Source organism: Mytilus trossulus, chromosome 4 (genome assembly GCF_036588685.1).
Source record: "Mytilus trossulus isolate FHL-02 chromosome 4, PNRI_Mtr1.1.1.hap1, whole genome shotgun sequence".
NCBI classification, from domain to species: Eukaryota; Metazoa; Mollusca; class Bivalvia; order Mytilida; family Mytilidae; genus Mytilus; species Mytilus trossulus.
In genome coordinates, this window is record NC_086376.1 from 816429 (window position 1) to 829690 (window position 13262).

At 33.7% G+C, this 13262-nt stretch overlaps 1 protein-coding gene across 1 annotated transcript in view; it reads right to left on the reverse strand.

The window, feature by feature from the left end:
• Window positions 1–4255: 4255 nt before the first annotated feature.
• The window catches only part of LOC134714359 (uncharacterized), a 41031-nt gene continuing 32024 nt past the window's right edge, over window positions 4256–13262 (reverse strand). Inside the window, exons 20-22 of the mRNA XM_063575599.1 lie at window positions 12520–12929; window positions 11560–11641; window positions 4256–7289 (exon numbers count right to left, since the gene is read on the reverse strand). Coding sequence (XP_063431669.1) covers window positions 6156–7289; window positions 11560–11641; window positions 12520–12929 — 1626 coding nt within the window. The 3' untranslated portion in view covers window positions 4256–6155. The remainder of the gene's footprint in view (window positions 7290–11559; window positions 11642–12519; window positions 12930–13262) is intronic.

Below are 13262 nucleotides of genomic sequence, written 5' to 3' on the forward strand. Positions count from 1 at the left end.
TTTATAAAAAGAATATTCAATATCTAGTATACCATCAGTATCACCAATGACATCACCTTTGTCATTTATAAGCTCTTTTACAGCATTATTTTCTTGCTTGTATTTTTCTAAATTTAAAAAAAATTTAGTATTCTTATCACTTTCAGAAGCCCATGTTGCTTTGGATCGTAGAACTGCTCCTTTGCATTTTTCTAACTCATAACTATTAACTCAAGCTTTAAGTTTTCTAATTTCGTTACATCTATAGCAATACCGTCTGCTTGCATGGCACATATTCTTTGGATTTTATTTTGCAATTTAAAAAAATCTTTCTTTTTTTCTTTTGCTAAATTAACTGAAAAAACTTGTGAGAACTTTTTGATTCTAAACTTAAGATTATCCCACCATACAAGAGGTTCAACAGTATACAATGAACTTTGAACAGCTTCATTAATTATATTTCTTACTTTTTGAACATATTCATCATTATTTAATAAGGTGTTGTTTAAAACCCATAATCCAGGTCCTTTTTCAACAGTACAAAAATTGAAATTCATTATAACATAAGTATGGTCACTAAAACTAGTTTCGTTATAAAACACATTTTGTACATTAGATGACAACATTCGACTAATAAGAAAATAGTCAATACGACTTTGTTGTAACATACCATTTGTAATTCTTTTCCAAGAAAATATCTTTTTATTTTCATTTCTACTTCTCCATACATCATATACATTACATGAATGAATTATTTCAAATAACTCTTTATAAGCTTCATCACAGACATGTTTTGATAAACCACCTCTATCTAAACTACTTAAAGTGGTATTAAAATCACCTCCAACAATGAGGTTTTCTAAACTTGATATATATTCTCTAACAAACATAAAAAAATCTTTTCTTTCTGAATAATTATTTGGAGCATATAAAGATACTAAATTATACACTTTTCCTAGATAATCATATGTAACATGTATAAAACGACCATTGTCATCTTTAAAAACTAACTTAGAACTTTCTTTATAGTTATTACTTATCATAATAGCTACACCTTGTCGACAATTTTTACCATTACTTTCATATATTACACCTTCATACATATGTCTTATTCCATTAACATAGTCATCATCCCAAAATGTTTCCTGTAACAGGGAAAAGCTTATATGCCTATCGTATAATACAGATACATAATTCTGAAAATTATTTACATTTTTCAGACCATTACAATTATGTGTACATATTAATACCATTTTTAAAAGTAAGAACAGTAATATAAATTTAAACATTGCCATCATTTTAAGTATCTGAGGCCTTCTTACCAGCATCATGTTTCCCATCTAATTTTGACTTAACCCTTTCATTCCTTCTTGCTTTTTTACGAACTCTTCTTAATTGTTTGGCAGTTAATGCCTTTGTGTTTTTTGAAATTACCTCTATCTCATTATTCTTAACAAAACCTCCTCCGTCCGAGCTTTCATCTCCATCACAGACGGAGGAGTCTACATTCTCTACCCCGGCTGTGACCTCATCACAACCCGAGGCATAATCACCACAAGTGTCACTGTCCTCTCCCCCTGTATCCATTTTTTCACCAGAAGGAGAGGCTTCTCTTCTAACCTTTTTATTGTCTATATGCTCATCTCTCCCTGTGTCATTTACTTCACACAGAGAGATGACATCATTCATCTCTGTCTGACAAACAGCCTCAACATTATCATCATTACAATTTTCATCAGAAATTACAATTTTCCTTTTTCTACTGTCTACATTTTCAGAGTTATGATTTTCAATAACACCATTCAAAGATACATCATTTTTACATAATTCATTTTGTTCATTCATAGGTTCATTGATATTTTCAACAGTTTCATCATTTTTAAATGCTACTTCTGTGTCTTCGTTTTCATCAGAGTTTATACAATTACAAACAGTTTGTTTACATTTTTCACATACACACTCACAAGGAGCATGTTTACAATCTGGACATGGACATACACATGGATCATTATTACAATGATAACAAACATTACTACATTGACATGGAAATTTTTCACATTTTCCACAAGGGCAAGTGCATTCAGCATTACCACAGCTGGTGCACTCACAAATACATACCAAATGCCCACAGTATGGACAATCATTCTCATGACCTTGATTGTTTGTATCTTTTTTGGGGGGTCTCCCAAAACCTTGTCTATCATCTTTGTCAAAGAAATCGTTGGCTCCTACATGTACCTCATCTTTATTTCCACCATTAGAATTACCATTTACGTCAACTGCTTCACATACGCACTTTAAAGGCAGATTTTTGCAGCCATCACATTTTTTAGCTCTACATTTCCGAACTGAGTGTCCATGATTACCACAACCATCGCAGACATAATGCGGACAGTCACGTTGAATATGATCAGGCGATAGGCAAAGTGAACAGACCTTAGTCTGATTATTATGAACAACACGGTAGTATTTCATTGTTGTACCAATCTCGAATCCCATTGTCCATGGTAAGGCAACAAATCCTGGTGGGAATTTACATTTCACAAACCTTGTTCCATCGGCTACTTGCGTTCCCGGTATAGCACGGCGATAGATGGGAGATTTAATAAGTATTCCCTTTTGACGTAATTTGTCTCTAATTTCATCATCTTCAATAAACGACGGTAATTTCATGAATGAAACAACGGTTGTATCAGAAAAGATAAGACTACAGTTGTAGTCACATCTATTGATCTCTATTCCATTTAATAATTTCACGGCATCCTCTTTCGAATCAAGAGTTACATCATAAGACAATGCATCATTTTGAACAACTGCCAAAACAGTATTCAGACCTGTGACTTCCTCAATTGATTCAATAACAGTTATATTTTTCACATTCTGAGTTTGTATACCTTCAATTCGAACAGTACAATCTTTAGAATATTGTTTCTTTCCAGTGACATATGCTTGGTTCCCTTTTGAACTCATATTTCTACTTATTCCATTATTTGAATTCCGATTTTGGCTATCTGACAATTCACCGGCACTTTGCATTGTTTATCCGAATGCACCGGTTAAAAGTTTGGTATTAGGATAAACCCGTATTAAAAAGTCAGGCGCACCGCACAATCCCCCTTATCCTGCAAACCTAAGACAGGAATAAGGGGTTATTCTGTCGCTAACACAAGTCTTTAAGTCTATTATAATGTTCAATAAACGCTAATAAAGTTATCGATTGAGATTGTTTGTTGACTTCTATTCAGTATGAAACAAATTTATCATATAAACTTCAATGTAATCCTTGAAAGGAGGTCTAGATTGCTAAAATAATTTATAAATTTTAATTTTTTTATTTGTCCAAAATCATTTAAATTCATTTAATCAACATCAGTTTATGATTATTTGATATTAATATTAATCATTTATAGTCTTTTTACAATTTACATTTTTAAAAGCAAAATAACTGAAAACAGGCTAAAACAAAGGGAAGTAACAAAAAAGTATTTCAATATTCCCAATACACATTGTTTTGAGAACACAACGGCAGTTAGCCGGAGGTAAACATCGTTGATTACCAGTATGTTTGACACCCAGGCTGTCAAGTGAAGCCATATAATTATACATCTTCTTTGATGTTCAGGTAAAATTTAATACAGGTGTCAATTGCACCCGTACAGTAGTAAGAAATGATCAAATATGGCGTCTGAAAATTTTCATTCATGAAATATTTCATACACGGGAGTTTTTTCTCCTAAACGGGAGGAGATCCCTGAAAACGGGAGTTTTGTTCTCCCGCCGGGAGGTTCATATGTATGTTACGAAGGGCATCTAATTCACCTGACAAAGGAAAACCATGAATAAAGACAACACTTTATATATCCTTTTTATTTATATAAAAACAAAATCTTCTTGTCTGCAGGATTGCAAATTCGTAACTTCAAGGGCTAACTTGTAAACAGGGCGAGTTGTCCCGATACCAAATTCACGCATGCGTAATACAAATATCTACAGTTAAAACATCCTGTTACAAGTAAACAAATAACGTTCATGTGGATGAGATGAAATCTAATAATTTAAATAAATAAAAGGGTCATATTTACGATAGTGATTGTTTTACAATCATAATTTACAAATTAAATGATTCAGATGCCTAATCATGTGTAAAAATCGGGGTCAGGAATCTGAGTTGTTCTGAAATTGTAATACACGAAATGAATGCGGCATACAGAGACTCAATGCCAAGGGTCGGCCCCTTAAGTCTTCAGAAGACTTGACGTCTTCTTCCACTAAAAACTAACATTTCTAAATAAACTATAAAACAATAAATGCAATATACACAAAAACTAACATTTCTCAATTAAGTAAACAATATCCTCAAAAACTAAAGATTTCCCATTTGAAAAAAAATAAACAACATAATATCCTAAAAATCTAACATTTCTCAATTGAAAAAAATATATACATACATCCAAATTGCACACTTAAGACATCTTTTAAACCAAAAACATAACAACCTTGATGTAACATATATACATGATTTGACCATATTCTGTTTTTTCCTTTCTTTTTTTTTTTTACTTCAGGGCTATCTGAGTAATATGAACCTGGGAGAATAAAAGTCTTCTTGTATACCTACCTCCATTCACAACCCAAAATATTTCTAGTAGTTTTGCTTACAAGAATTGAATGCACAACCATACAATTTGGCCAATAAATCATGACCAAAAAGCCACTTCTAACCCTTCCACATTCATTTTGATGGAATAGTCCACAAATTGAGAAAAAAAAATTTTGTATATGTTATATATTGTGCACTAATAACTCGAGAAGACAAAAAGTTTGAAAATCATTTTTTTTTTTTATCCCATTTAGTGCCACCAAGGACAGTAGTTTTGTAGTGGATTTCGGAAGACATTTTTAAAAGAAATTTTTAAACAAGAATGTGTCAATATCACTGAAAAACACAATGCCCCTATGTCGTTCCCACGAAAGACCAAGTTCATTAACATTTGATTTTAAGAAAAAAAAATTAAATAGAAATCATTACAGTATACACATCTCATATGTGTACAGGAGCCTTCAGAATAAAGATATTTCTGACTCAAATTTTACAAGAGGAGTTATTATAAATTCTTATCTTTTAAAATTTATAAGTGCTTTGTTATTTTAAACTTTGTAATATGTAGAAACTCTAGAAAGAAAAAAATATACGAGCTTGAAGAAAATAGTGGGATCAGTTATGGAGAATCTAAAGCATGCAATATTCATGCAATGTGGTCCAAGTACACAGTTATTTCGTAGTGCATTTCTTTTAGACAATAAAAAGAAATAAAAAAAATTCCACAGGTGCTTTCTCAATAATATTTTTACAGTGTGGTGTACTACTTTTGGGACAAATCAAATCAAAATTATAGAAAACTTCATAGGCTCTAACTCAAATTGTGGACAATTTTATGTTCAGGGGGTCTTGAAATCTTCTAACAGCTTCCAAGATGCTTATTTTAAACCTTTTTTAGCTTGACCAAATCACTACTTTACTTTAAAATTCATGAATCAAAATTTTCAGTGTAATTTTATCCCCCTTCTTGCTATTTGAGCAATAAAACATAAAGAAATAAATTTGGAAGAGGTATAAGATTGGCATATAACACACTGTCCATACTAGGGACTATATTTGACCATATAACGAAAATCAAAGGACGATAACTGTTGTTTATATTGATTTGTACATTTTAAACTTTAGTGTGGGACTAATCAAACAACTATCTACATACATGTCATATTGGTTTTGTTTTTTTTGGGTTTTTTTGGTATGAGGACATAATTACAAGAATCGACTAGCACAATTAATTTTAATCACATTATTGCAATGCAGCATTTAATGAAAATCTTCACAATAATTTAACTCATATTTTTGGAGTTGCTAAAATTATAAAAAAAATTGTTTAAAACTGAATTTAAAGTCATTTTCTCTCAATAAGATATAGATAGCATTACATCAGTCCTTTGATTCAAAAAACTTTCTATTAATGTAACAATGAAACAGTCCAACAATTATCCAATTCATGGAGAACAAAAATCAATGTGACTCCATTCAACATTTCATCAATAACATTCCATCCTTTGACACCCACATGACAAGTTACATAGTTGCAAAACCTATATCTCACATCAAAATCAGGCCAAATCGGTCTTCAAGAGAATGGAGCTTTGATTTTCTCACATGTTTTTTCTTTTGTTTTGAATTTTTCCAACAAATGATTGATAACACGCTCTTGAAATCGTAACTTTCCATTGGTTACATTGTCTTCACATATATGACAGGCTTCTTTCAAATTGTCAACTAATATGTGGAGTTTGCAATAATTACTTCTGCGTACTTCTTCTGTAAACCTTTCACGGCAGCATTCTACAATGGTATACTCAAGCAACTTTAGTACTTTCTCCTGGACCTTATACTTCTTTACCACATTGATAAATTCCATCATAACATCATAAGATGAAATGAAAATAATCTTCAACTCCTCTAATACTTGTAAGAATTCATTTGTTTTAATTAAATTGGTATTAACCGAGGATGCTATAACCTCAAAAAAGTGTACAAAGTACTTCAATTCTTTTTCTGTAGGTTCATAAAGTTGAACCCTACTTTCTAAGGTCATGGCGGATGAACCTGCTACCTTGTAGGTCTTACATTTCGTTGAACAAGCTTCTAATGCCATCAGAAGTAACCAATTGCTAGCTGAAGACACTCCAGAAAAGGGTGCACGTGGTGATATAGCCTTGACATATTTGCTCAGCTTCATTAACAAGGCTTGTGTGTAGTTGTCTCTGTTGTCACTGATCTTTCCAAGTACTCTAGATGCAAAAGTTTTCTCATCTTTGTAAAAGATCTTAACCAATGTCCCGCAATGGATCTCATGAACACATTCTTCCATCAGATAAGTTTCAACAAGTTTAAGAAGCTGATCAGTGTCTTTAACATCATTTCTCTGCACAACTTTCTCTATATCTTTTAAAATATCTTTAATGTCATTTGGCCTAAAATATTGACATACAGTTGACCAGTTTTCCAAGAGCAGAACAGTTATAGTTTCAGCAAACCCACTATTTAATAAAACCCTCAGTGTTTGGGACACTTTAGTGGCATAACTGTTATAATATTTATCAGAGCGAGAAATCCATTTTTCTTTAATGAACTTTATCATCAAATTAATAAGTATCATTCTATGCTGTGCCTCTGGAAATAGATGGTAGTAGTCCATAAAATGCTCTACAGCAGCTGTTACAAAGGCCTTGTCCTTCACTGTCTCAAGGCTCAATAAGAACTGAAAAAATAAAATTCAAAAATTTGATTTTTATGTTTTTTAAACTTGTCCTAATAATATTAGACTTTAAACAATTTTAATATAAAACAAGAATGTGTTCCAGTACACAGATGCCCCATCTGCACTTTCACTTTCTATTTTTAGTGGACCGTAAAAATGGGGGGAAATCTCTAATTTGGCATTGAAATTAGAAATATAGGAATATTTTTTGTCTATCTGATGGGTTAAGCCTTTTTCAACTGATTTTTATAGTTCGTTCTTATGTTGTACTGTTATACCACTGTCCCAGGTTAGGGGGAGGGTTGGGATCCTGCTAACATGTTTAACCCCACCACATTATTCATGTTTGTGTCTGTCCAAAGTCAGGAGCCTGTTATTCAGTGGTTGTCTTTTGTTTATGTGTAACATATTTGTTTTTCGTTCATTTTTTTTACATAAATGAGGCCATTAGTTTTCTCGTTTGCATTGTTTTACATTGTCTTATCAGGGCCTTTTATAGCTGACTATGCGGTATGAGCTTTGCTCATTGTTGAAGGCCGTACGGTGACCTATAGTTGTTAATGTTTGTGTCATTTTGGTCTTTTGTGGATAGTTGTCTCATTGGCAATCATACCACATCTTCTTTTTATATGTGTACTAAGTTTCAAGTTGATTGGACTTCAACTTCATCAACAACTTTAACCTGAAGCGGGGCTAAGGAATGAACGGACTCACAGACCAGAAAATATACTGGATTCATTATAATTAGTTGATACCAATTTTTTGTGGATTTCGTGGGAACAGTTGAACCACGAAATTAAATGTTCAACGAATGACAAATTTTCTCATGGCTTGTATGCAGACTATGGCAAAACCACGAAATCAAATATCCACGAACATGCAAGTTTTCCTAAATCCACAAAAATTGGTACCCACGAAAATAAATGAATCCACAGTAATGCTCATAAAAATGAAGAAAAGAATAAGGAAAATTTTGTTAGATTTTCCGTTTTATGGATTTTAATTCATCTGATTGTAGTAAAAGAGATCAATATTGTTAGGAAATTAATAACATTGCACAAAAATCTTTCCATATATAACTAACATGGAAATTTATAGTTCCAGTCTTGAGATTAAAGGTTTTACAGGGCCATTATAGGTTGAGCAAAATCACCTCATGAGCATAATACTTTGGTTGCCTCATCTATATGCAATATATGATCCAGTTCTATATATCAAGAATACAAATATCAAATATTGAGCTGAAGAAACATGATCATATCAAAGGAGTAGGTTCGCTAAGGGCTGATTTTTGCCTCAAATTTAAAGTTAATCTAACAAAAGATTTTTTGCACTTTTTAAACACTTAAGTGTCCATTCTAATATTGATTCAATTAGTTTTGTTTATGTGAAAGATTGTAACTGATTTAGTAATTAAAACGCTTCCATTCAAGCTTAAATATGAAAAATCTAATCAAATATGCCAAAAAGTGTCATTTTTCAGATGGTTTTTTTATCCATAAAAAAGTGGCCACATACATGTTTATCCTCAACCTTTATACATGTTATGTATTATCATCAAATACAAATTACATTTCAATATTATGAATCAACACGAATACAGCCACTTTCATTTAAGACGGAAACTGTCTAAAACTTAACTTAAATGCTAAAATTGAGAAGATTTCAGTAATTAAGCATGACTTAACCCTTTCAACGCTACACAAAAAAATAGAAAAATGGCTGCTGCTGCTGCATTTTTTTTTATTTCATTCATTAGAACAGTATTTTCCTTTTCAGACTGCTGTATCTTTTTTATTATATGAGATACAGAGAAATTTATTGCATGAAAAATGCTCAGGAGAGCATGAACTGTAATGTTAGGCAATTATTTTACTGAAATTTTTATCAGGTTACCTGCGTTTTCAGGTAATTAACAGGTAAAAGGTGTAATTTATTACATTTGTGTTGAATTTTGAATAAAAACTACTTTTAGTCTTCATTTATTTTGTTGTTTTATCTGTCATATTGTAAAGAAGACACCAGTTGCCCGATTCCGTAGCGTATTGTACCATACATAATGTTTTATGTAATCGTTGGCACAAATAAATAGCTCCGTCCTATAAAAAATCAGTCAACCTCCGTTTTCCCCCCTTTTTCTACGTCTCGTAATGATCGATCAAATCAGATTTCCCACACGAATTTAATGTAATAAACACATTGAGATAACAAGAAACCTTTTAACAAATCCTCGTTGATAGTTTCGCCAAGGAAATGCTGAAATTTTTCCATATTTACAGCTTCGTTTCCGATTTCCGCCATTTGCATTTGTCAAAATATTTGCTTTTATTTTCCTTCTATTTTCCTTCTACTGCATGATTTTACTATAAAAATTGTCGGGATTTCAAGCGCAAATGAGACCTTGCATATCCTAGATTCAAACAATGAAAAATTAGAGAGAACCCGAATGAAAACCGAATGGTTTAAGAGTCCTAATGAAAAATCCTTTTTCATCGCGGCATATGCCGCGAATAGCAGTGGCGAACGGCGTACGTCATCGCGGCATATGCCGTGTATAGCATTGAAAGGGTTAATGAGGCTAAAGCAAGTACCCAATATATGTCAAAAACAGCCCATATGTATGTAGCAGAAATATTCTACTTTCCAGTAAATAGCTAAAAGATACCATTTTCACAATTTTGTAAAAATGCTATATTTTGGGGCCAAAAAGGAACTGCCTTAGGCTATTTTATGCGGCCAGTTTATATTAATAGACAGAGGAAGCCCAGAGAAAACCACAGAGCTTTGACAGGAAAACTCACAATCCTAGTCAATTAAGATTGTAGTCCAGTGCACAGGCATGAGAGAGTTGTGAATTAAGAGGGTTGTGAAATTCACAACCTTACAGTTTACTGTCTAGTGATGACAGTAGTAACTTCTTAGACCACTCAGCCACAGAGACTCCCTGACGTAGCATGCAGTGAATACAAAAACTTAGACCACTCAGCCACAGGGACTCCCTGATGTAGCATGCAGTGAATACAAAAACTTAGACCTCTCAGCCACAGAGACTCCCTGACGTAGCATGCAGTGAATACAAAAACTTAGACCACTCAGCCACAGAGACTCCCTGACGTAGCATTCAGTGAATACAAACACTTAGACCACTCAGCCACAGAGACTCCCTGACGTAGCATGCAGTGAATACAAAAACTTAGACCACTCAGACACAGAGACTCCCTGACGTTGCATGCAGTAAATACAAATACAACCACTCAGACACAGAGACTCCCTGACGTAGCATGCAGTGAATACGAAAACTTAGACCACTCAGCCACAAGACTCCCTGACGTAGCATGCAGTGAATACAAACACTAAGACCACTCAGCCACAAGACTCCCTGACGTAGCATGCAGTGAATACAAACACTTAGACCACTCAGCCACAAGACTCCCTGACGTAGCATTCAGTGAATACAAACACTTAGACCACTCAGCCACAGAGACTCCCTGACGTTGCATGCAGTGAATACGAAAACTTAGACCACTCAGCCACAAGACTCCCTGACGTAGCATGCAGTGAATACAAACACTAAGACCACTCAGCCACAAGACTCCCTGACGTAGCATGCAGTGAATACAAACACTTAGACCACTCAGCCACAAGACTCCCTGACGTAGCATGCAGTGAATACAAAAACTTAGACTACTCAGACACAAAGACTCCCTGACGTAGCATGCAGTGAATACAAACACTTAGACCACTCAGCCACAGAGACTCCCTGACGTAGCATTCAGTGAATACAAAAACTTAGACCTCTCAGCCACAGAGACTCCCTGACGTAGCATGCAGTGAATACAAAAACTTAGACCACTCAGCCACAGAGACTCCCTGACGTAGCATTCAGTGAATACAAACACTTAGACCACTCAGCCACAGAGACTCCCTGACGTAGCATGCAGTGAATACAAAAACTTAGACCACTCAGACACAGAGACTCCCTGACGTTGCATGCAGTAAATACAAAAACAACCACTAAGCCACAGAGACTCCCTGATGTAGCATGCAGTGAATACAAACACTTAGACTACTCAGACACAAAGACTCCCTGACGTAGCATGCAGTGAATACAAAAACAACCACTAACCCACAGAGACTCCCTGACGTAGCATGCAGTAAATTCTAACACTTAGACTACTCAGCCACAGAGACTCCCTGACGTAGCATGCAGTAAATACAAAAACTTACAACTATGAGAAATAATTGTCCAAAGTATTTTCAAAATATGTACCTGTTCTGCTAGTTTTATATGAAATCTGCTAAATTCTGTTGGGAATAAAACCTTCATCAGTTTACCATAATGATCTATAGCACTACCTGAAAATATAGAAAAGAGGGATTCAATTAAGAAAAGACAATGTAACTGCATAAAAAACCTGGGTGTGAATGCTAAATTTTATGACATGACTATAAAGTACAGTCAACTCCACTTAATCACATATTGCTTTATTGCATAATTTTGTTAATTGCATATGTTTTTCCCACACAAAACCATTTCCCATTGTTCTGTTATATATTCTGTTATTTGCCTAAGATGTACTGTCAGCCTTTAGTTTATTGCAGACAAAATAACAACAAATAAGTAACTAAGTAGTATGCTTATTCAAAATTGAAAATATTTTTGATGCAATTATTATCAGCAAAGAAAATAAAGTTTAAATAGTTCAATTTTTTTTCAATCAAATCATTATAACCTTACAATTCATGTACAGGTTGGATTGGGAAATAATAACAAAACTATTTTTAGAACAACTATTTCTATTCTAAATTCAAAGTACCTATAAAAGGAAACATTGAAATGCAAAAAAAGTAAAACAGTTTTTATCATTGGTATTGAAAGAATTTATCACCTCAGTGATATGTCATTCATAGGATAAACTCATCAATTATGTGCGATATTAGGACTTCATATACAAGAAAGAGGGGATTGCCTGTATCCCTGCCTGATTAAAGTTCATAATAAATCAGGACAAGACCAATTCAGATGATAAGCATACAGTGTAACCAGCCTAATCCGACACACGAGTATTTCCAACATCCTTCTTTAACCAACACATTTCTGTGGTCCCAAAACATTTCTTTCTTTTCAGAAAAATACTGAGTATTCTGACACCCTGCTTCATCTGACATTATTTACTGGTCCCCTAGTGTGTTGGATTACACAGGTTACATTTAATGTTTTCCAATTAACCTACCATTGAATTCTTTAGTCTTAGTATCTATTGAAGGGCTGACATTTTCTGTCAAAGCATGAATGGCTAGCAATGCTTTATCTTCTTTCAATAGTCCACCATAAGTTACCAGGAATGAGGTAAAGGTTAAGGGTATTTCATAATATAGCTGGAGACCATAGGAATACAAGCTGGATAATGCTTTGAATATGGCTTGGTCTTGGTATTTAGGTAACAACTTTGATGCAAGTTCTTTCTTTAAATTGTCACTGCTCTCTCCAATGTCCCTAGAGTCCAAACAGTTGAATAGTTCAAATGCTCGGAAGGCACCGGTGAAGACAATCACCTGAATCATGGGTTTCATACTGAGAATATTTCCTGTTTGCAGCACTTTTGTTGATACATATAGTTGACAGTACTTCAGCTGATCCTGAAAAACAAATAACATTCAAATAGACATTTTCTATTAATTCTTGCCCTGTAAACTAAAAATAGAACCAAGTAGAGGAATATCACTGGGGCTATTCCATTTAAATGTATGGGAGGGTAAGGATGGAATTTTAATTATCAAATGTGGGTCATGGGTCTTTTATCAGTATGCATCTATTGTATGCATCTATTTCCATTATGTAAAATTATCTACAAAATGGTTCTTGGTTGTAAGGATATTTTGAAAGTCCTTTCCTACCCTTCTACATACATTTTAATGGAATAGCCCTTAATGGCCTATGCTCCACTAAGGGACAACAGGATTAAGAAAGCA